This window comes from Solanum dulcamara, chromosome 2 (assembly GCF_947179165.1).
Source record: "Solanum dulcamara chromosome 2, daSolDulc1.2, whole genome shotgun sequence".
In the NCBI taxonomy this organism is placed as follows: domain Eukaryota; kingdom Viridiplantae; phylum Streptophyta; class Magnoliopsida; order Solanales; family Solanaceae; genus Solanum; species Solanum dulcamara.
The window spans coordinates 80,313,841-80,339,430 of NC_077238.1; the positions used below are offsets into that span (position 1 = coordinate 80,313,841).

General features: G+C 33.1%; 4 protein-coding genes across 4 annotated transcripts; 2 read left to right on the top strand and 2 right to left on the bottom strand.

Annotated features, from left to right (window-relative positions):
* Positions 1–2,494: 2,494 nt before the first annotated feature.
* Positions 2,495–4,025, top strand: LOC129880977 (phospholipase A(1) DAD1, chloroplastic-like). Its single transcript, XM_055955259.1, has one exon. The coding sequence runs from the start codon at positions 2,525–2,527 to the stop codon at positions 3,779–3,781; it is 1,257 nt and encodes a 418-aa protein (XP_055811234.1). The 5' UTR covers positions 2,495–2,524; the 3' UTR covers positions 3,782–4,025.
* A 2,264-nt stretch (positions 4,026–6,289) lies between these two features.
* LOC129880978 (ras-related protein RABD2b-like) lies at positions 6,290–11,998 on the bottom strand. The gene is made up of 8 exons (XM_055955261.1): positions 11,810–11,998; positions 9,261–9,333; positions 8,527–8,574; positions 8,351–8,398; positions 8,165–8,236; positions 7,853–8,008; positions 7,678–7,781; positions 6,290–6,582 (listed from the first exon to the last, which is right to left on the bottom strand). The coding sequence occupies exons 1-8, from the start codon at positions 11,821–11,823 to the stop codon at positions 6,489–6,491; spliced, it is 609 nt and encodes a 202-aa protein (XP_055811236.1). The 5' UTR covers positions 11,824–11,998; the 3' UTR covers positions 6,290–6,488.
* A 2,236-nt stretch (positions 11,999–14,234) lies between these two features.
* On the top strand, positions 14,235–19,509 carry LOC129880979 (uncharacterized). The gene is made up of 5 exons (XM_055955262.1): positions 14,235–14,573; positions 15,917–16,028; positions 16,486–16,578; positions 17,912–18,112; positions 18,998–19,509. Exons 1-5 carry the CDS (start codon positions 14,266–14,268, stop codon positions 19,229–19,231), a joined length of 948 nt encoding a protein of 315 aa, XP_055811237.1. The 5' UTR covers positions 14,235–14,265; the 3' UTR covers positions 19,232–19,509.
* A 548-nt stretch (positions 19,510–20,057) lies between these two features.
* On the bottom strand, positions 20,058–21,386 carry LOC129880980 (uncharacterized). The gene is made up of 2 exons (XM_055955263.1): positions 20,994–21,386; positions 20,058–20,198 (listed from the first exon to the last, which is right to left on the bottom strand). Exons 1-2 carry the CDS (start codon positions 21,315–21,317, stop codon positions 20,190–20,192), a joined length of 333 nt encoding a protein of 110 aa, XP_055811238.1. The 5' UTR covers positions 21,318–21,386; the 3' UTR covers positions 20,058–20,189.
* Between the last annotated feature and the right edge of the window lie 4,204 nt (positions 21,387–25,590).

Genomic DNA, 25,590 nt, shown 5'->3' on the forward strand with positions numbered 1-25,590 from the left:
GACAACTAAAATGAGACGGAGGGAGTAGTATCTGTTTGATATTCCGTGTCATTTTCCCTTCATTTTAGCTTTTAAGGTTCAACCTCTAGATTAAGATTTTTGCATATGTACATATAGGATAATATAATTATTATAATTGGTAAAATATTATTATTAATTACTTTTTGTAGAGGAAAAATACACTAAAAAATTGGTATAAATTTAAATAACAAAGTTATGTTGATGCATTCATAACATAAAAATTATCTAAAAATAGATATAATTTATTGTTGTTCTATAGATAATCAAACAATAATTAATATCTCATTCTTTACATGTTTTTTCAACCCATGGAACAATATTCATATAGTCATTTTTCGTGTTTTTTCTAACTTTGGGCAATCGATTAGGTCTTGAATTTGAATTTTGGCTATTGAAAAAATTCTTTGTAGGAAGATTGAATCTTGTGATATGCAAATCCAAGAGTTGGAAGTCTTAATTCATATACCAAACATTGGTTGAAAATTTTAAAAAAGTGGGAATATTTACATTTAAATTTGAAACATTGCAAGCAACAACAAAAAAACTCTACATAAACAATTGTAAAGTTTGAATGATCACTTTACCCTTTTATAGATTTCTTTTATATTATTTGTCCATATTTACTTGTCCATTATATTAAAAATAGATGTGCAATAATACTTGTCCAATTTATGAAATCAAGAGATAATTTTACACTTAATTCTTAATTTATCCTTATCATTAATTAGTAGTCATTTTTCTATTATATTTTTTAAGACATTATATTTATTATATTCAAAGGGTGATATGGTACATTCTATTTATAATTTCTTAAAAATTGTGCAAAGTCAATAATGAATTAGTATTGTTAGACGGAGGGAGTATATGAAATCGTGAAATATGTGCAAGTTTAAAAATTATAAAAATGATTGTGTTAAGTTAGGCAAGTTGATTAAAGATCCATTTATTGCTTCCTAATCAGATGGGCCGCTATTATCATAGGCTTTTCTGCGCTTTCATTGGATTAGTTTTCAGATAGAAAAAAAGGGAATAGTTGTGTGGTTTTCCCAGAGATCGCCGTGAGTTCTTTGCCAAATTAGGTGGAGACTAGTGATGAGAGAAGTTGCTTAGGGACCTACGGAGCTTGTGACCAAAGCGGAGTCAATCCATATTAAAAGCAGAAGAACCCATCTTGATCCGTTCAAATTCAAATCAAATAATTCATTTGCCGCCCTAGATTAAACTAATAAATAAACAAATTGTACAAATAATATTTTCATGAATTAATTTTGATCAACGGATACACGTTAGCACACGTGACACCATATTCTTGGAACAAAGAGACACGCAAACTCAGTGCGCCGTTTATTTACTCTAACTTCCTGTTGGTCAACGTGTCAAAATTTTCCAGGCCAATCTTTCATCAGTGTTGACCAATTTCAAGATTTGAACCAATTTTTTTTTTCTTTTTTCTTTTTTCTATTATTTATTCTTTCTTTTTATATTGTTGATGAAAAATATTATAGGATTGGATTCATCCATAAGGAGTGTTAATTAGCCTATTATCTTATTAATTATAATTTATGCGTTAAGATTAAGATGATCATGATATATAGTAGCTTATATAAATATCATTATGAGTATCAAAATGAACACGAGTTTTGAGCAATGAAGCTTAATGACTGGTAATTTAAGATCGTGATGGTTGTAGATCAACCGAAAGAAAATATGTAAGTCTCCTAATTACTATAGTTTTTTTGATTAAAAGTACTACTACACACATTATACTCTGTTATTATCTTTTTGGTCTATCCCAGAATGAATAATACTACACACCATGACATGTTAAATGCTATATATGCATCGTTCATGACATCTGCACTTATAATTATGAACAAATTATTTAAATACACATCTTATTTATCATAATCTTTAAAATTTTCTATTAGTTAAAAAAAAATTAAAAATCCTCTCTCAGATACATCACTCCCCTCTCGCTTATACATCCATATACCCCCTCAGATACATCCCTCCCCTATGTATTCGGATGTTCTATCCCCTCTCCGATACATCTCTATCCCCTCTCAGATACATCTCTCCTCTATGTATTCATATGTTTGCCAATGTATCCGGAAGTCCTGTGATGTATCCGAAATTCATAAATTTTAAGGGATTTTTGTAATTCAAAAAAAAGTTGAGAAATAATATAATTAGCTTTTAAATACTATGAGATTTATGTAAATTAAACTATAATTATTATAGAAAAGTCATGGCATGTTAACACAGCCAATCCAAAATAATAATAAAAAAGTCTTAGCAACGTTTTTTTCAGTTGGTAAAGAGCACATTTTGTCTTGTCCCCTCCACCCACGCACCGTCCGCTATACTATATGTGAGCAACTATAAATTGCTCTCATTTTGAGTATAGCCAAAACAAATAATGTAACTACGTGAAAGTGTATGCATTAATATTATTATTTCTCCACAAAAAAAAAAAAAAACTACATAAATATACCTTTGACTAATGATAATGAGGATCTCCAGTGGAAATATTTGCAAATCAAATTGCAACATTCTTTACATGACCAAAAAGCATATGGGATTGGTAGTACTCCCTATTTCAAAGTGTTTTAAATTGAGTAAACTAGGAGCTCGTAGATTCAAGATCACGAGCTCGTGGAACCCAAGGTACGGCGCCCACTGTTCTTTTGCAGACAGAGCGGTGGCTGAACTCCGAGAGCGGTGGATGGAATTCCAAGGGATCAAGAATTGGGAAGGCTTGCTTGATCCACTTGATGATGATCTCCGTAAGGAGATCTTGAGGTATGGGAAATTTGTTGAAGCAGCCTATCACTGCTTCGACTTTGACATGTCATCATCCACGTACGCCACATGTGTTTATCCTGAGAATTCCATGATGCTGACGAACTGCGGACTAGACAAGAGCGGATACAAGGTCATCAAGAACTTGTATGCCACGTGCGCAGTCAAAATGCCACAATGGACAAAAAGGACGTTTCCAAACCTAGCGTCCCCGCGATCCAGCTGGATTGGTTACGTGGCTGTATGTGACAACGTGGAAGAGATCGCTAGGCTCGGGCGCCGCGACGTGGTGATTGCTTATCGGGGTACCGCTACCTCATCTGAATGGCTCGAGAATTTACGCACCACATTAACTTGCTTACCAGATAATATGATGTCGCCCGACGAAAATTACGATCAACCCATGGTACAAAGTGGACTATTGAGCTTGTACACAACAAACACCCAATGTGACCAAAGTTTGCAAGACACAATTAGAGAAGAAATTGGCAACATTCTTGATAAATATAGTGATGAGCCATTAAGTATAACTGTGACAGGACATAGTCTTGGTGCTGCCCTTGCAACATTAACAGCGTATGATATTACTACAAAATTTAGTAAGGCACCCATAGTGAGTGTTGTATCATTTGGAGGGCCTAGAGTTGGAAACAAGAGTTTTCGATGCCAATTGGAGAAAAGACGTACAAATGTTCTCCGCATTGTCAACTCCGACGACCCCGTTACAAAAGTTCCGGGGTTCGTCATCAATGACGTGGCAGAAAAAGGGACTGCCCACGTGGCGTCCACGGGGATGCCAAGCTGGCTACAAAAGTGCATGGAGGATACACAATGGGTGTATGCTGAGGTAGGGAAAGAACTTAGATTAAGTAGTAAAGGAGATATTGCCACGTGTCACGATCTCAAGACATATCTACACTTAGTGGACAAATTTGTAAAAGTGGATAGTGATCAATGAAGTGAGCTGAGTAGTATAAGTTTTGAAGTTCAAATTTCAGTAGAGCTATCTTCTCATTTTTTTTAGTCTTGATGGATAGAATTATGTGGTTACACATATATATATCCCGTAAAATAGGATCACATGAATATATTTTGAAATTCCACGGCAAAAATGTTTGTTGTGTGAAAAATATGCACATTATTAGAGAAAGGGTTTCCATTTATTTTCAAGGAGCCTTACTCTCATTATTGCCTATACTTTATAAGGTTGGTAATTTTTTTAATGTATGTAAAGCAATCAAATAATAAAATTCAAATATTTCTGAATCTTTCTTGAGTTATATTACAATACTTTGTTGTTTGGTACACTGATTGGATATCTCAAGATAGTTTATAGAATTAGCTAATTCCACCATTATAATTTAAAAGTTATTCTGGTTTAGTTAAAACATTAAATCAAGTATGAGATAAAATTAATTTAAAATTCAATTTTTAAATTATTATTCTTATCTCAGGTAACAAACAACTCCTTAATGTATATATGGCCATGATTAGGTAATGGGAATAGTTCTCAATTATTTTTAGATTATGCATGCATATATATATATATATATATTGCTTACTAGCTATAACAAAAAAAAATGCCTAAGGTGATTTTTTAAAGCACGTGATATTTTTGGAACTAAAAAAATTAATTTTTTGATTTTTCTTTAATTTAATAAATATAAGTTTGTTAACGAAAAAGATAAATATACATCATTTTTTAGTAACTGAAGGTATATATACATAATTTGTTAGATAACGAAGATATATACGACCACTTTTTTAGAAGTATATCAACTTAAATCACAAAGTTTAAAAATATATTCATATAATAAATATATTTTAAAAAATTACAAAATTGAAACCGACCAAACTGCCATGTAGGCTCCTAATTTTAACTAGCAGCCAAATAAGCCACATGTTTATTACCATTCACAGGTTATTTCATTCTTCTAAAATATAAGTCACGTTTAAGTAATTTTTTTTGTGTATTGAGAGCAAATTAGTCTTTTCTGTTATTAATGAAAGTGAAAGAAAGAAAAAAAAACAAGTGTCTTTCTTATAGATCGAGACTTGTAGTTGTTCCTTGCTTCCAGCTATCCTCATGAGTCATTTTTGCTGTAATATGTCTCTCGATAAGAAGCTTTCTTTTGATCCGGGTTAATCTCTGATCTATGACTCCGAAAGAAAAATAGTTTTTTTTTTCGATTCCGCGCATTGGAACTGAAAAGGGCTATTCATAAACAGTCTTCGAATTTAGTATTTTTGACATTCATTACATATGTATAGATATAATAATAATTAGATTTTCGATCGTTACATCGTTTCTTATTTCTGTATTTGAAAAAAGTGCAAAATGTATTAGACTTCAATACCAAAATGCATGTATACACATATGAACACAATGAAGTTTAGTATTAGTATTAGTTAATATAATTTAATTTAGTTTTAAAAATAAGTCAAATTAATTTTAAAAAGAAAAACATGATAACTAATTTGAGACGACGAAAAGTAAAATCCTATGGTCATAAATATCACAATATTTGTGTGGTTATTAGGTGCAATACTACATAGCTTCCTTCTTTCCGACCACACGTAAAATGCACCGACAAATGTGAACATAAACTCCCTTAGAGCATTTTTTTCCCCTAGATTTTATAAGATGTTTAAAATATACTATATAAGAAGAAAAATGACACTTCATTATTTGGAAAAATTATCTGAATACACATTTTATTTTATCATAATCTCTAAAAAAAAATTATCATTTAAAATAATTTCAAAAATTTCCTCTCGGATGCATCACTACCGTCTACCCTCTCGCTAATGCATCCATATCGCTAATGCATCCATATCTCCCTCTTGGATACATTCATTCCTATGCACTCAGATGTATCCCCTCTCTGATACATCCCCTCTCCTATGTATCTGAATGCCTGTTAATTTATCCAGAAGTTCAGTTATGTATCCGAAATCAATAAATTTTAAGAGATTTTTGTAATTTAAAAAAGAATAGAAAAATAATATAATTAATAACACTATGAAATTTATGTAAATTACACTTATTAATATTATTTTCTAATAAATTTATGTAAATCTTATAAGCTTCCGAATATTTAATGGTCATATGTTCTTTAATAAAATTTGATGATCACTCAACTTATTTATGAGAATATCTTATTAAAATATCATTTTTATTTTTTTAGGATTACACGTAAGGTGGCTTTACTCACGTAAGGTGGCTTTACTTACGAAACGAATATGAGTTAGTCAAAGCTCCAATACGAATATCGAATACTATAGGTAGAGCTACATTGGGTGAAGGATAATACGATGTACACTCTTCGCTGAAAAATTATGTGGCGTAAGTTAAATATTAGCTAATATGAATGATGTTTAATTTTGCACGCTCTTAACCCAACACACATCTGAGAAGAAAATTTGCACACCCTTTGTTAAAACTTCTACCAAAAAGCTGGTCCAATGTCAAAGGAACATCGATAAAATAATGCTAATATTGACATGTTCAGAATTACAAACTATTCGACAAACACAAAATGCAGACTTAAAAAATATATTTGGGACAGAAGCAAACTTCCCTAATGTTCAATCAGACCACAAATAGACATGACAAAGACAGAGACAGGAAAGGAAATATTACAGTAGCAAACAATATTTGGTACTCAGGATGAGCAACAGCCACCACTCTGTGTCACCGGCTGTCCGCGGATATTCACTGTCGGAGGCTTGGCAGAATTTGAGGGTTGGCTTGCCATCCTGCATTTAGGAGAGCATTAGAGAAAGAAAAAATAGAAGTTAGCAAAAGAGGCATCGGCGAGATTAGTTCATCATCAATAGAAGTTAGCAAAAGAGGCATCGGCGAGATTAGTTCATCATCACGGAAGACACCTTATAACCAACTGGACCTGGTTGGACCAAGACTAACCAGCCCAAACCAGGTAGAAAAGGCCCTCCAGCTGGCCAGCAGGAAGAAGGAACAGTAGTAAGTGTTTGGCAACCAAACAGCCCATGAACTGAAAGGGCCAAGCCAAGAGCTAGCTCAGTTAGAATGAAATTCTAGGTTCTTTTCTTATGAGGTTGTGTACAACAACCTTAACCCAACAAGTTTTCATCAGACCTTGCACCCAATTACTCATGCTTAAAAACAAATGAATAATGTCAAAAAACTCGGACTCGTAAGCTGAAGAGATAAATATATACTATGTTTGAATGATCAGAGAAAATAATGGAAGTTTCAATTTGCAAGATTACATATTGAATATTGCCAAATTACATTTTGTAATACTTCAAGTTGAAAATCGAAGTTTGGAAACTCAATGACCTTTGACAGTTTTTCTTTTACCCAATGCTTCAATTTAGTTTCTTACATTAGTCATTACAAAAAATGGTATTAACCTCAAACAAGAACAGAAAACCAAAAGAAAAGACTAGGGGAGCCACCATAGTTTGGCCTCAAACCAGAACCAACCAACAATCAGCCTGCGTCAACACAATTGGTTACATCTAAATACATATTTTTTCTTATTTGGATCCAGTGAAACCATAGACTTTCAGAATCCAGCAGAAAAAATATATTTTTCTAATTGGCTAATGTTTCTAAGGGCTGAAAGTGCCAAATAGGAATCCAACTTGACGATGGCTATGTTTTACTTTCTGAACTAGAAATATCTCAGGCTCGCAACCAAATAATCATTCTTATAAAAGATGACGTGATAGAAAAGCATATAGGCATTAGATATAGAAAAAGCAAAAACACCAAAATTGCACCACAGATCAGGCTTGAGCAAATTAGAAAGGCAACAAGACATTTCAAAAATTTTACTGCCACCTGAAAATGAGATGTATGCTTACCTATTTTTGATAGCACTAGTCATAGCCATGAAAGCCTGTTCCACATTTGTAGCATCTTTAGCACTGGTCTCCAAGAATGGAATACCGATTTCATCAGCAAATGCCTAAGAATGAAGTGGTCGATCAGTACAGTTTGATTTCGGGACAAAGAATTAAATGTAGAAAATGGATTTACCTTAGCCGTTTCATAAGAGACAACTCTATTTGCAGTAAGATCAGCCTTATTCCCAACAAGAATTTTGTTAACATTGTCACTAGCATAACGATCAATTTCATTCAGCCACTGTTTTACATTATTGAAGCTCTCCTGATCTGTCACATCATACACAACCTACGCAAGAGGCCATCAGAAAACATCAAAAGATGCAGAAAATCATTGATGATAAACTTTACAGGGAAGCACTTACTATTGTGTTCAATTTTATCATTTTCAAAACCAAAAAAAAAAACAGTTACTATTTTTGATGGAAAAAAAACAAACACTTACTATTATGCCATGGGCTCCACGATAGTAGCTGCTAGTGATGGTCCTGAAGCGTTCTTGTCCAGCTGTATCCCACTACATGAAAAAAAATAAAAAAAAATCAAGGACCTTTATTTCAATTAAGAGTTTGGCTTGAATAAAATTAGCAATAGAAAAAGACTTTAAACACAAATGCAAGTGAAGTCTTACAATCTGAAGTTTTATAGTCTTCCCATCTTGCTCTACCGTACGAATTTTCTACATGAAAAGATTTGATAAGATGAGCAAATACATTTATTTAAGAATGGGATGGCAGAATAAGATCACAGAAGACTCCAACTATATATAAATGAAGTAGCTCAGCAACTACAGTGATATTTACTTACAAAATCAACTCCAATGGTGCTTATGTAACTTTCCAGATATGTGTCGTCCTGATGGAAATACATGAAAAACATTCAGCGCCATTTACAGAAGATAACTTTAACCACATTAAACTATATTCTGCAACTTTCCATTGCAAAGGTAAGAATATCCAAGAAATATTTCACTCTTAAAAAATCTATAACAATGGAACTCCATAAGCAGCAAGATGCATCATCAATTAATCAGAGGTTTTACATTGAACATGAAACTAGTTAAGTATCAAATTAGTGCCTTAGGAAGGAGGGACAAAGTTGATGCCAGAAGCAGTTTACTTATCTCTACATATATAATTCACTCATTGTAGTTTTTTCATCTACTTTGTCCATATAATTGTTGTTCGTTATCATAATTATTTCTTCTTGCATTGCAACAATATTTTGTTTCCTTTGTGTCTTTCTTCGCAAATACCTTCGTTTTAGTGAATTTTATACTAGAAGCCCAACATATTTTGACATTTTTTATATGATTTTTGGCCTTTGACAATACTGTAACTCATAGACAGATCATTAAAGCTAACAGAGAAGTTAACAAAAAAGAACAGGAAACTGGAATGGCAGTGTGCAAGGCCAATATGCTCCCTATGACCTCCTTCCTCCTTTTGATTTGTTAAAAGAAGATATTAGAATTCGTGTTTTAAAAAGAAAGGGAAGGAGATAATACAGCAGTACAACTAATTTTTTGAGAGAAAACTTACAGCAAACCTCAGAAGAAGACATGATTTCCCAACACCAGAATCACCAATGAGCAAAAGCTTAAACAGGTAGTCACTGCAAGCAGAGAACAACAGATAAGACATCAGATCATAAAGTTTATTAGCTTGCAAGATGTTTAAAGTATGCCTCTCTATAATATATTTTGCTATGTATTGTGATTAACTTTTCATTGTAATCCTATTACCCCTCATATGAAGCAATTTACACTGTTATAGCATGGTTACATGAACTTATCAAGAAAAAAGACATGGTTACAAATGGCTACTAAGATAACTAGGATTCAAGAAAGAGAACGTTAAAGGATTTTATCCCATTTGATAGGATAAAGTGATCTAAAAGAACTATGCCTTCATGGAAAGTTGCTTCTAAGAATCCTCAATATCCATTCCTATCATATACTATCATGTTTACTCATGCATAGATAACACGTATAAAATAATACCCAGAAAGAATCACCCACTACTCTAGCATATGTAAAAAAAATATATATGGGATAGGGCTAATAAGGATCTAGTTCACTCCTACACTTCCCTGGATTGCACCTGATACGGTTTAAGGCTATGTTAGGTGACACATCATCCAAGTTTTCTACACTGAGTCTTTGCTGAAGTAGGATCAAGATCTAAGGATCAAACTTAAACCACTTTAACCCCCCCGCCCCCTTCTTCCCCCAAAGAAAAAGCAAAACAACTGATTTGACAATATCATTTATCTGGCTAAATATTATGGAAACAATTTCAGACAATATCCAGGTAATAATCAAGTTTAAAAGCCTTGCCTCAATTGTCAAAAGCTCAAGATATGGAGAAGCATTTTAAATAGTAGATTATTTAAGATAAGTAGGAGTAACGCATACATAAACACTGCAAGTTTAGCCAATGAGGTAGGAGTGAGTTGAGGTGAGATTAGGTGGAATTGAGGTACCTAGATATAACTGTTTAGATATATGGGCTTTATAGCCCAGAAAAATGGAATGATAAATGAAGATGTTATGTATAGGACTAAAGTAGGATTGAAATGGATGAGTGCCAGTACAGTGTGATAGGAATATCTACCAAAGTGAAAAGCTAGTTTCATAGCACGACTGTAAGGCAACAATGTTGTATGACTGAATGTTGGGCCTTACATATCCCTGAGACGAAGGTCGCAGAGATGCGGATGTTAAAATAGATGTGAGGTCATACAAGATTAGATAAAATTAGAGATGATCACATCCATCAGAAGGTGCAAATAGCGCATAAAGAGAACAAAATGAGAGAATGTCGTTTAAATCTGACCACATATCATGTAGGCCTCCAGATGCACCGGTTCTTAGATGTGAAGATATGATGATTGAAATGTTAAAAGAAGAAGTGGTAACCTAAAATCATATGGAAGGAAATTATCTCAAAGGACTTGAAATATCTCAAAATCCAGAAAAGGAGAAAAATTTGGAAGTCGGAAATCTGCATCGGTGATACCAACTAGAAGATTAGTGCTACTAAAAGACTTTTTAGTATATTAGAAAAATATAACCTGCATTGCTCAGATCATCCAAAATGTTGTCGGGCATGCATTGGATCCTCCAAAAGTTATATATTTTGGAGGATCCAACATGGGTGCGGCCACATTTTTTGAGGATCCAAGCAACACAGGATATAATCGCTAGTATATATTAGAGAACCCCTAGTGTTAGATAACTCTTAAGTACATAGTAGTTCAATACTATGGACCCAAATAAAGACATCATGATATTGAGAATTCATACAGCCAACCTCAACTAGGTTAGTATCCAGTTTGACGCATAGTTTGTTGAGCATATATATATACATGGACTATATATCTCAAAGAACTAATATTTTAATCTTCTAATGTTCAACCAGCATCTATAGTACAGCATCCTTTGTTGATCATGATAGTGCAAAAACACAGATTCTAAGTTGACTTCATCAGGAGTAGTTCTGAGGGAAATCAAATACAACTTCAAGTCTTCAACCATAATTCATAACCACATCTAAGATATAGTTGAACATAAAGCCATTTCGAAATGTATCAGACCCTTCTACAACATGCATGCACAAAAAGCAAAAAATCCTAAATTTCTCTATCAAGCACTTAACAATCACGGTTTTAACATCTCTCCATAAGTATTCCCGTATAAACTCGCTAAACAAATAGACAAAGCTGATGGTAATCAGCTCAAGGATGAAATGTGTTGCATTTTCACCCTCCTCCCGGCTCTCAAAGACGTTTAATTGGATCCAACGAACGTATATCTCACAATTCCCTTAACGGATGTAAAAAATTGAATAGAAAAGCAAGGTATAATCATTAATCCCAAAGGTTAGCAGCTAATTCCGATTTTAATGACTTAGGGTTCCCAGATGAATTCACTAATCTCAATTCAAGTAAAAAAAATCCACCGTTCTCGAAACTGAATGCTAAATGACAAATAATCAAAACAAAATCTGGAAAAATTAATCTGCGAGATTATTATAAAGCTCATTTAATTGAATGCTTTCAAAAAGATGATGCGATAAATGGAACTTACTATTCTGGATTCATTGCGATCTACGAGAGACGAAATTCGCCGGTGACGGAGGTATTTACCGGCGAGGACTGACCGGAATCTGAATCTTCGTGGGAGAATTAAAGAGACGTAAAGAAAGCGTTGAAATTTGAGGAGAGGAGAAATTGCTTTTCCTTTGTTTGTTTTGATATTTATTTTTTCTTTTCTTTTCATTTATTTTAGTTAATTTATTCTTTATATACTTATCTTTTTCTCTTCTTTTTTTTTTTTTAACTTCTCCATGTTTCAATTAACATTACATTAAAGAGTTATTTGGCTAATGTATCTTCGAAAATTATTATTAAACAAAAATATGTCCTCTTACGCGTCTTGAATATATGTGCTAGACTCTCGGTTTCGAGTTGGAGAATGAAAAAAATTCTATTGAGGCATCACTTTCGAATGAGTCCTGTAGTGCATTAGTCAGGACTCTACGAATTCTGAACATCGGGTGAGAAATCAAAAAAAAAATGTGCTACACCAACTTCTATTTATTAAAATAGTCTCTTTTTTTAATTTATGATATTTTAACAGCAAGCATTTAGAAATTAATGCATAATAAGCATTTAATAAAAAAAAATAGGGAATTACTGGGAAAAAAAGTAATAGTATTATTTTTTAAATTATTCAGGAGGTAATAGAATTCCGTAAACTTTAGGTGTATATTTAAAAATAGGATATAAGTTAAATAAAAGACATGTATTTTCTCTTATGAAACATATGTGATTTTAAAGTCTCCTTGATCGTGAAAGATTTGAGTATCAATGAGCATGATTTTAATGCATTGCATTAAGTAGGGTTGTACAGGACAAACCGATAAACCGCACCAAACCGATAAACCGAACCAAACCGGAAAAAAAAACCGACTAGTGATTTGGTTTGACTTGGTTTGGTGTTTGAAAAAAAAAACCCGACCATTATGGGTTGGTTTGGTTTTAACTAAAAAAAGTCAAACCGAACCCAAACCGACCCGATTATAGATATACTACTTTTAAATTATGTTATACATAAAAATATTTATTAAAATGTAATTTATAAATATTTTTTAAAATTTTTTCATAATTTTTGTTTTCTTTCTTATATCTAGATTTGGACTTGAGTAGCTCATCTAAATAATATACAAAAAAAGCTTATCTTATAAAGTTATATTATAAAGTTAAAACTTCAAATAGTGTTGTGCCTCCATCTTATATGTTGATATTTTGTACTAGAACTCTTTTTAAGAAGCACTGCTCTGTGCTTTTTATTAGATACTATGAGAAACCCAAAAAAATCCGAAAAACCCAGAAAAACCCGAAAAACCCGAAAAACCCCGAAAAACCCGAGAAAAATTGATATCGAAAAACCCGACTTTTATTGGTTTGGTTTGGTTTATAGATTTAATAACCCGACACAAATGGTTTGGTTTGGTTTGTAAAAAATCCGAACCAACCCGGTCCATGTACACCCCTAGCATTAAGTATATATTTTTATATTTAGAATCACTTTTAATTAAGGTTGTTCAAAATTGATAATTCAAATCGAAAAAAATTATTATTTTATCGGTAATGAGTTATTTGTTTAGCGGTTTCGATAATAATTTTGATTTTTTTATTATCGAGTTATTGGTTTTTAATGATTTAAGTTTTTTCTTAACAGGTTAACTGATAATCCAATAGTAAATTAATAAGAAAAAATTACTTGATTGAGTGCTTTTTAAAAATTAATTACTGATTTTAGCGATATTTTTTATTTATTATCATATATAGCAATATATAGCAATATTATGATAATTCTACACTTGTATTAAAAGTGAATTATGCATACAATATAAATATATTATAAGTGTTTTAAAATATATATTATGGTTGTGTAGTAAGAAACTAACATAATGTATTATAAGTCTATTAAAATATGTGATAAATGTATTATCCATCTATAAACTTGTATTATATATGTTTTATAAATAGTTCTCTGCAATATGTATTAAAACTGTATTATAAATGTATTATAAGTGTTCAGTGAAATTAATTTTTTATTGCTATAAATGATAAATATTTTTTTAATATTGTATATTTACGTAAGTTTCTCAATTAATAAACTATATTTATATCATTCGATATATAAAGACTTTGGGTATAATTTCATACTTTTATTTCTAACTGTCTTAAAACTCTCGGTTATTCTACAATTTGTCAATGAGCAATATGTAATGTATGACATGACTCATCTGATTTGTCATCTTGTTTCCAAGTAATCTTGAATGATTTTTTTTGTATGAGATCTTAATGATAAAATCGATAACCAAGTCAATAATATCAATGATCGATAACGGTTTAACATATTTACAAATCGAGAATGGATAGGTTAAAGTAGTGATCCTTAAAAGGACACGTATCCCAATGGAATATGTATCAAATAAAATTTCTCCACGAAAATTCCAAAGCAAAGAGATAGAGATGGAATTAGTGTATCTTCTCTTCTCTATACTTTCCACTTCTTTCACTTCCTTCGTACTCTCTTTTTTCTTCCTTTCTCGCCTTCTGCTCCGCCGATTAGGTTTCCGATTAGCCGGAGCCGGAGCCGGGGAAGACTCTGTTTCTCTTTATGAAGGAACTGTATGGCACGAACGACGCCGTCCGGTTCACCATTCATTCCGGTACCCCGTTCGTTATGCACTGATTGACCTTGATCGTTCGTCTAATCCGCCGTCTGATAATCTCTCAGCTCATGAAGCGCGACGCATTTCTGGTACCACTGGTCCCGTGTAAGTGTTGATAACCTTTTGGTTGATAGATCGAAAGAAACAATTCAATTATGCTGAGATTCAAACATGTTGGCTGTTACCTGTTATATTGTATTGGGTTGTTAGTTCAAGTATATGTTTTCATTGTTACTTTTAACAATTTTATTGTATTGTATTGTTAAATTCACGACGAAAAATCCATTTTGTGTAAGGATCAATTTGATATGATAGCATCCTCCTCCTTTTTTTTCCTTCCCATTTTGTTTGTACTTATTATTTAATTAATTTTATTTTATCATTTAGCCCATCTTTTTACAGTAGTTCTAACTTTTTTTTTTTTTTTTTGTAAATTTTATCCTTCAAAAGTACCATTTCATGTAACCACTAATTTGGACTAATTTAGTGTGATCGCATTGTTTCCTTTTTTACCTTTTCTCATTTTGTTAGGTATTATTTAATAATCCTATTTTATTATTTACCCCAGCTTTTTTATAATAGTGGTATACTGTACCTTACTCCTTTTGTAGGTTGATCCTTTAAATTGTTGATGTGTGAAATTTTGTAATGACTGGAAATAATATAATATATCTAAATGTTGTATTTATTAAAATAATATAGTACGATACAATACAATATGATACATTATGAAACGATCACTACTGAAAGTTCACTTTTTTCCATTGAAAAATGTTCACCGGCTATTCCCACTGATAGTTTGATTGAAGCGGTGTGAATAGGGAAATTTCCCATTATTTTAGTGAGAATCTATTTCCCACTCTGCATTTTCTGAGTGACCTGGTTTGATGGGAAAATCATGTTTTATAGCACAACTTTCCTACTGATTCGTGGTGGGAAAAATCTTTGTTTCTAGTAGTGGATAAGTAATAACCATCCAAACTAAGTGTTAGGGGATATTTTTCTTGTCTTTTTAGTTTTCTCTTGAATTGAACATGTTATTGTGATACTATTAAATGGGATTTGTTCATTCGGCTGAATTGCAACTGCCACTTTCTAATACTAAAAGTACTCCTTTTGAAATACTATAGAATTATTCTGAGTTAGTTGCAGTTGCCTGCCTTTTCAATTTATCAACAGTTTCTCTTTAAAGGGGAAAAAAATTGGTGATATATGCTTTCCATGGTTGAGTTCTTCTTGGAAAATGATTTAGTATTAAAATAAAAAATATGAGTTCCATTTTCTGGTGTCCTGATGAAATACATCATGACATTTTCAGGCATTGGCATGGACAAAGTATCACTTGTGCACACTAAATCAGACATCTGATAGTTCAAAAACTGCAAAATGTTGTAGTGTTCTTAGTGCTATGGGTTCATGGACTGATTATTCATCTTTTTTTAAAGCAGTTTCTTGTTGACAATACCACCCAGTGTGGGATATGTGCAAAACCCATTGAGTTTGTATTATTGCTATGATACTGAAGGCTCCTTGCAGAATTTGAAGAAATGCATTGCTGAGGTGAATAATTCTAATTGCTAAGTAATCAAAGCCTAAATTGAGAAATACTGTCAAAGTTTCAAACAAGGAGTTAGTGCCTAAAATGTATGATCCTTTGTTAAATGGACCATATCGAGGAACAATCAAAAAAGGGGGTATCCTCCCCTGTTCCGGTCATGGGAAAAGATGAAATAAATCAAAAAAATTATTTTTGTTCAAGAATGAAATCTTACTGGAACTGTCCATATCGGGCCTGTGTACTATCCATAATCTACTATCAGCAACCAAAATTTGTTACCTAAGAGGCTCCTCACGCTCTTTACCCTGAGCAAATTAAGAAGGAAGATATACTGTACCCAACTGTTTTGCCTTTCTGCTAATTTCCACCCGCTGCATGTCCAGTTTCATTTTTTCTTAGATCAAACAGTCAAAGTATATATCTTGATTCTGACTATTTGCTGACTGAATTCTTTCTCAGGTGACTAACACCCCATGGGGTGAAAGAGTATCATTTCTGTTCAACCCAAACTCAGATGTAGTTGCAAAATCTCTTCATGTTAGTCCTTTCATGGTAAGCCATCTTTAGGGATCACCTTGCCTTTTACCTCCTCCGTTTCAATTCGTTGTCTGGTAAACAAGACTTTTGAATCTTTGGTCTTTAAACTAAAGATCTGCAAAATGTACCAAAATGCCCTTTAATCTTGTAGTCTTAAACATGCCATGTGAAAGTTGGAATTAAAGAGTTTCCCTCAAAAAAGGAAAGAGACATTCTTTTTCAAACGGACTAAAAAAGAAAGTAGGACAAACAAACTGAAACGGAGGGAGTATTTACTTTCATCTATCTCTAGCTTAATCTGATTTTAGTGACCTTCGAAAGTGATGTATACAATCAACGTCATGCTCTTGATTTGTTATCTCGTATTGTTCATGGAGTTTGTTCTCTCTATTCCATCTTTTTTGCTGATATTTTATGTTGCCTGCTCCTTAGAGATTATATTGTTATCATTATACAAACCTCAAACTGTTATGTAAAGGTTGAGATGGTTTATAAATGCATACAGTTTGCTATGTTGCCTGTTACTGGGTCCAAGATACTTAAAGGCATTTATACAATTTTGGTGGCACATCCTTGCTTTTGCAGAACCTGAAATCAAAACTCTTTGTCGTTGTTTCGAAAGTTTCCTGACATTACTAGAGACGCTATATGCAGTGTGGCTAGGTACTTGTGCTTGCCTCTCATTTTCTGTATATAATCCTACTAGGTTGGCGAAAAAAGATCTTTGTTCTTAATTTTATTTATAGAAATTAAATGTCTTAGTTTAACTTGTACAGAGTATTGAGATTTTGAATTGGTTAGTACTTATTGAGGGAACATATGTTGATAAATTGACCTTTTGGCCTTTGAAGATGTAAATGGAAAAAAAGCTGTGTTGAGAACAGTAAAGTGAATTTATTCTTTGTTTTTGTGGTATATGCATATGGTTGAAAACTTTCCTCGCAAGAGAAATGTATATTATCTTGGGATATAGTATAATATGAGTGTTAGAGAAAATGGACATTATTTTGAGGCAAGAGCAAAGGTTGACATACAATTTATGATGCAGTACTAAGCATATACATTCATTTTCTGACAAGTACAAATAAACTAATATAATGAGGCTGAACAAGCTATTGATCCTTTTAACCCTTGCTACATGGCCTGGCTACCATCCTGAAAGGTTCCTACTATTCTAATCCTGGTATTTCGGGACTTTGTTTGGTGCTCAGTCTCACATACTCTTTCTTGTTTGATATATTGGGGTTTTCCTACTTTTAAGACTCTTCGTTAAAATTCCAATTTCATCTTATTTTTGAATTTAATTAGTCATTGATATTCATTACAATTTTTGTGGAATTGATTGCAGGATATGCTAGGAAACTGGACCATGAAAACAAATACACCTGGGGATAATCTATTTGTAACAATTTCAGTAAATCATCCAAAATATGGTGAATATTTCTCAGCTTCATTGATGGCCAAAAGAGTATCATCCTCCATGAATACTGATCTAGATTTGTTCTTCTGGCTAATGCCACACAAGGTTGCATTATGGATTTATTGGCAGGTAGCCCTTTAGACTGGAAAGAAATTCATTGCTGATAACTGAATATCTTGTGACAGTTTCAATAATCACCTGTTGATGCATCTTAGTTCAATGGGCAATGATTTTCTTGGTTGAATCTAGTTGTCGTGTTGTGTGCTCTTTTTACTCCTAAATGACAAGTTTCTGCCTCGTATTAGGTTTTCCTGCTCCAAATTAATTAGAAGATCCTCCAAAACTTGAATTTCTTTGCTTTTAGTTTTCTCACTGCATGTTTGATGCACAAATCAGAAGTGCTCTGTCATGATTCATGTTTATTAGCATATTGGTAATAAATGTACCGGGATGAAGACTTTTTGACCGAACAAGTGGCAAGTGCAGAAGGAACACATAGTCAACCCTTAGTGAGTTTGGTGTCAGCTTGGCCAAAGACAGAAGAACCCTTAACCCGTCTGAGAGGTCCATGAGCCCAGACAATCACCTTACCAATATCAGTCAAACTCCAAATATCAGGGATTTCATTTTATTACATCCAACAACCACGGTCTTATCCCCGAGAGGTGTGGAAGGAGTGCTAGGAGTCAGTTAGGGTTAGGTTATCATAGAAACATCACCTTTTTTTCACACGTTGAAACATTGATTCATAGATACTGTGGCACAATCATTGTTCATACATTGCTCGTTACTACTGTTGGCTATCGATCAGCAATCACTAAGAATCACACTCTCTCTCTTTGTTATCTCGATATGATTATTTACTTCATTATCTCCTTTAAGTTATTTTCATTACAAGTACATTATTAAAGGATTAGTTATAATATATTGTTTATGGCCTTAATCTGGTAAATTTAATTGCTTGACCTAATAAGTGAATTTTTCCCTTTCTCCTTTTCATTACATACATTATAGGCTCTCAAGCTTTGGTGGAAGGGTGTTCCTTTCTTGCAACATCCAAGGTACTACAATCCTAGATACAGAGGAGAAGCCATACTATCTGATGAGAAGCTTCAATGTTGTCCGGCGTTTGTATTTGACACACAGAACAATCAACAGTCTGGAGAACACTGTTCCAGTCCTGCAGCTCACTCAACTTCAAGACATCATGGCTTCACTTGGAGGGATGCCAAATGGCCCTGGTGCTAAAAGGAATACAAAGTTTCTAAGATTCTATAATTTATAACATTAAGATCTTTCTCTTTCGTCAGGGCAAATCAATTTCAATTTTGTATGTTCCAGTAGTTTCTTGAAGTTTCGATTTGCATTGCGAAGTTAATATGCTTTTCTATGTTAAATTATTTTCATAAATAAATGGCCTTCTTGACAAGGAAATTAAGAAAGAAAGTCTGGATTAGTGTTTACGTCAATGTTCAAACAATTTAGATTTTCAATTTTTATGATAACCTACCAAAGTCAAGCTAGTACATTAATAGCATGAGGAAATTATTTTACTACTATTTATGGAAACACGATAAGTAAATTCAGATTCGACTAAAAAAGGAGCAGATCAACTAAATTTGAGCTGAAAGGTCTTATATTAACTATTGAGGCTGCACTTGGTATGATTTAACAGTGTTATCAAAAGTGCACTTGGTCAAGGTTGGAAGTAAGCCTTTTTGGCACATATGAGTAGCTGTCACGAATCGAAGTTTCAAGCCTGGAAGCGAGGCTCAAAACGTGTTGAGTATTTTGCCTTTTTTAATGTGCACTTCAGTATCGTCATCAAGGTTCTAAAACATACTTTTTCTTGCCAATGGATCTCTTCTTAAGGGACGACACTAAAGAATTGATATTTCACTTTATCATTATTATTTTTCAATTTCTTTGTTCATATATTTATCATTCATGCTTATAAATTATTAGTCTTGGATTAAACATATATATTTTCCTCCCTTCGCACCTTTTTTCATTAAAATCCTCTCTTTATTTTCGGTTTGAGCTTAAAGCTTTTGCTTTTGATAACACTGTGATGTAATACAAAAGGAAGCTAAGTTATTGCTCATAGTCTTAGGTAACATAGTAGTAGTTGAACTCATACAGAACTAGAATAACAACTTTTCATTATAATAATACTTTCTTCCATCTCCATCCTTGCTAGCTCGATTCATATCACCTGAAAGTAGCAAATTAACCACAGATCAATTAGACACTTTAAATTGGGCTTTATCGGGGCTAGTGCTACGAGCTTCTGAAACAAAATGAGATGTTAGTAAAGTTGATCATTATTAGTCTTACAACGAATTCAAACAGTGAAGAGATAAACTAATGAAAGGAAAGGTCTAGCTCATCTCAGTAAGAGGCCGTTGATTGAAATAGAAAATTTTGAAAGAATTAGGTTCGAATGAATTTGCCAGAACCAGATCGTACTAGCTACAAGTGAATCAAATGTGATCTTACAAGCTGTTTATTTGTGCTATATACATTGTATGTGTTCTCTTTAAATTGAAAAAGAAGAAGATGTATTCCGAACTTCAGAAACGTTGGAACTTGCTTAAAAGATTAGAAATATTTGACAATCAAATGGTGGGAAAATCTTCAAATAGCTATCCCGTGGAGTTTAGGTTATCTACATCACACCCTTAGGTTGCATCCCTTCTCCAAATTCTGTTAACGTTAACGTGAGCCGGATTGCTTTTTTGGTGATCTAGTGAGTAAATTTTAATATATACTTCTTTTTTTAGGGAAAGGAAACTGTAAAACTACTACTACTTGGTTCTTCAATGCATAAAGTACAAGGTAGGATCTTGGTAAGTGAGAAAGCGTAAAAATAAACAACCCCAGGAATTGTCTTTTTGGCCAAACTTCTGAAATCAATTTATTTTAAGAAAAATACTTTTTTTTTCTTTCAAAAATACACATTTGATGAGATCAATTTAAAAAGTATTTTCGGGGAAAGAAGAGAACTTACTTGCACCTCCTTACAAGGGCTCTTAACATCACAATAAGCTTCAAGAGTAATCAAAGCTAGATCATCCACATGCTCAGCATAATGGTAACAATCACAATTAGCACCAATTGTCCTCTTAAATAAAGGGCAACATTTATCTATAGAGAATACTTCTGTCATGCACTTCTTTATTTTCCCCTTATCGCTATCGCTGCAACTACTAGCCGCGCTAGGGTGCGACTGTGAATAGGTGGCGATGTTTTTCGCCACTGCTTGCTGATGGCTGCAGAGGGCAACTGCAGCCATCAACAACATGAGAATCACATACCCTCTAGTCATATTCATGATCTCCAATCGTATTTGTTCTCTCTCTAGCTACTAGAAATCTTTTGTGTTATTATACTAAGCTAGTAAGTTCTTCTATTTATACACATTAAATAGGATAAGTGGTACTGTTTTATAAATAGTTAATAACAAATGGATGAATAATTGACAACAAGTGGACGTAATAAAATATTTGAATAATGTTACGGTAGGTAAGGAAGTAGATGCAAAGTTCATCCCAATTTTTTTCGTCGAAATATTACAATTATTTTTTATGTATATATAATAGATGCTGAATTTTTAATATTTTTTCATATATTTATTTTATTTCTTATAATTTAACTATTTTTTTATACTAAAAATTTTAAATTCACGACTGATATTATCTCTTAATTAAAAATTAAAATTATTTAAAAGTATTCTCCACTATTATCGTAATTTACAACTAAACATATAAAAGTTAAACAGTACAACATTTTAAAATATGACGAATATTTAATTTAGATTCTTTTAATTTGCACGTTGAAAGTGAGATACACATCCAACCATGTGAATTCTACCTAGAATTTGAATGTATGATTTAAAATCAAAAAAATGAGTTCCTTAAGTCCTTATTTTAAAATTTGAGTTAAACAGTACAACATTTTAAAATATGACGAATGTTAGGAGTAGTGGCTGTCCACATTATGGAACCCACTATAAGAAAATTTACTCCTTCATTCTTATCTCATCTATTCATTCAGGCTATAAATAGTCATACACGGAGAAGAAATATACACACCTAGTTTTCCTTCTATTCTGTTCTTCCTCCTGTTGCCTTATTTACTTTTTCTCAAATTGTTCATTTGTTTAAATTTTATAACACGTTATCAGCACGAGACTCCGGCTAATTTTTCAAGGTAACAAAAATGGTAAGAGTTTTATTTAAATTTATTTTCATAAAATATCAAATATTTCAAAAATTGAATTTACTGCTCTTGATATCTCTGGAAAAGGCTACTCATCATGGGCACTTGATGCCGAAATTCATTTAGAATCAATGGGTCTGGCAAACACCATTAAAGATGACAATATGGCATCCAATCAAGACCGTGCTAAAGCCATGATATTTCTCCGTCACCATCTTGGCGAGGGGCTAAAATTACAATATCTTACATTAAAAGACCCCCTTAAATTGTGGAAAAATTTAAAAGAAAGATATGACCACCTGAAGTTGGTCATGCTTCCACAAGCACGTCATGATTGGTTAAATCTGAGACTAATGGACTTCAAAAATTTAACTGAATATAATTTTGCCTTATTTAGAATTATAGCTCAGTTAAATTTATGCGGAGAAGAGATCACTGAGCAGGATAAACTGAAAAAAATATACTCCATATTTCCACTCGCGAATATGCTCCTGCAGCAGCAATATCGCGAAAAAGAATTTAAAAAATATTCTGAATTACTTTCTCACCTTCTGATTGCTGAACGCCACAATGAACTATTAATGAAAAATCATGATAGTCGCCCCGTTGGTTCTTTGCCCCTCCCTGAAGTGAATCAGGCAAATTATAACCAACGAAAAAGAGGCCATGGCCCCAGTCGTGGTCGTGGTCAAAGAAGAAATTTTAATCATGATGCTTGACTGGCACCGAAAAATAACCAGCAATATAAAAGACAGGATAAAAATCTAGAAGCTTTACCGAAGAATAATTCAGAAATAATATATCATAGATGTGGAGGTGTGGGGCATTGGTCACGGATTTGTCGGTCATCAAAGCGCCTTGTTCAGCTATATCAGGAATCTCTGAAAAGGGCAGAAAATAATCCAGAGACGAATTTTATCTCTGAAGATAATATTGAGCCCATGCATTTGAATGTAAATGATTTCTTTAATTTTTCAGACGAAAATATGAATATTGATAAGACTAATAACATGTAAATATATTTCTTTTTATCTATATTAATTATGATGTTTGTATTTTTCTAGTCAATGTAAATAAATAAAATTTGTGTAATATACCATGTGTTAATACGTATTTTATTTCTTATTAAAGAAAATATGAAAATGCCTCAAATCTTGTTTGGATCAATAATAAATCACGAGGATATTTGTGTAATTGATAGTGGAACAACCCATGCTATATTTAAAGACGAGAAATATTTTTCCAATTTGATTAGAAGAAAAGCTAATGTTAATACAATATCTGGTAATTCAAAAATCATAGAAGGCTCCGGAAGAGCTACTATAATTTTGTCTAAGGGAACAAAAATTGTTATAGAAGATGCACTATTTTCTTCTAAATCCCCAAGAAACTTGTTAAGTTTTAAAGATATCCGCAGAAATGGATATCATGTTGAGACACTAAATAAAATAAATATTGAATATCTTGGTATAACCAAGAGTGTCTCAGGCCAAAAATATATTTTGGAAAAATTACCAACTCTGTCATCTGGCCTATATTATGCAAAAATTAGTGCAATTGAAGTGCATATGATCGTAAACCAGAAGTTTACTGATTCAAATATATTTGTGTTATGGCATGATCGAATAGGTCATCCTGGATCAATAATGATGAGACGAATTCTTGAAAATTTAACTCGACATCCGTTAAAGAACCAGAAGATTCTTACAAATGATGAATTTTCATGTGCTGCTTGTTATCAAGGCAAATTAATTGCCAGACCATCGACTTTGAATGTTGGCATCGAATCTCCTAGTTTTTTAGAGCGTATACATGGAGATATATATGGACCTATTCATCCACCTAGTGGATTGTTTAGATATTTTATGGTCCTAATAGATGCATCATCTAGATGGTCTCATGTGTGCCTGTTATCATCTCGCAACCTGGCGTTTGCGAAGTTGTTAGCACAAATAATAAGATTGAGAGCGCAATTCCCAGATTATCCAATTAAGGCCATTCGCCTTGATAATGCTGGAGAATGTACATCCCAAGCATTTAATGATTATTGCTTATCAATTGGGATAAAACTTGAACATCCTGTTGCTCATGTTCATACTCAAAATGGCCTTGCAGAGTCATTTATAAAGCGCTTACAATTGATAGCAAGACCTCTACTAATGAAAACAAAATTGCCAATTACTGTTTGGGGTCATGCTATCTTACATGCAGCAGCACTTGTACGTCTTAGACCGACACATTATAATAAATACTCTCCGTCACAATTAGTATTTGGTCATGAACCAAATATAGCCCATTTAAGAATTTTTGGTTGTGCGGTATACGTGCCTGTAGCACCACCACAACGTACAAAAATGGGCCCTCAACGAAGGTTAGGCATATATGTTGGGTTTGACTCACCCTCCATAATTCGATACCTTGAACCGTTGACTGGAGACTTATTCACTGCTCGATTTGCAGATTGTCGATTTGATAAAATAATTTTCCCGCCATTAGGGGGAGAGAAAAAGGAACCCAAAAAAGAAAAAGAAATTGCGTGGAAAGTTTCATCACTATCACATTTTGATCCACGTACCCGCACATGTGAACAAGAGGTCCAGAAGATCATCCACTTGCAGAAAATAGCAAATCAAATGCCATATGCATTTACTGATTTGAAACGGATAACTAAGTCACATATCCCTGCAGTGAATGTACCTATCCGGATTGATGTCCCAAAAGGACCATCTACAAGTATCATAGCTTCTGAATCCCAAACACGCCAAAAGCGTGGTAGACCGTTGGGTTCAAAGGATAAAAATCCTAGAAAGAGAAGCGTGAGAAATAATAAAGATGATACTACAATAGAACCTCCTGAAAAAGGTCAAGATTTGAGTAATCCTAATATTCCTGAAGAAATCAGTGAACTCGAGACTCAAGTGAATGAAGAACTTTCAATAAATTCTTTTGGTGATGAGACAAATTTAGATCGATCTAAAATCACGGTTGATAATGTTTTTGCATATAATGTTGCACTTAACCTCATGCAAGATAGTGAAAATCTTGAGCCTAAATCCGTCGTAGAATGTCGACGTAGATGTGATTGGCCAGAATGGCAAAAGGCAATTCAATCAGAATTAGACTCACTTGCTAAACGTGAGGTTTTTGGACCTGTAGTCCAAACCCCTGAAGGTGTAAAATGAGTTGGCTATAAATGGATTTTTGTTAGAAAACGAAATGAGAGAAATAAAATTGTAAGATATAAGGCATGCCTTGTTGCACAAGGATTCTCTCAAAGACCGGGAGTCAACTATGAAGAAACATATTCACCTGTTATGGATGGAATAACATTTCGATATCTCATCAGTTTAGCTGTACATAAAAATCTTAATATACATCTAATGGAT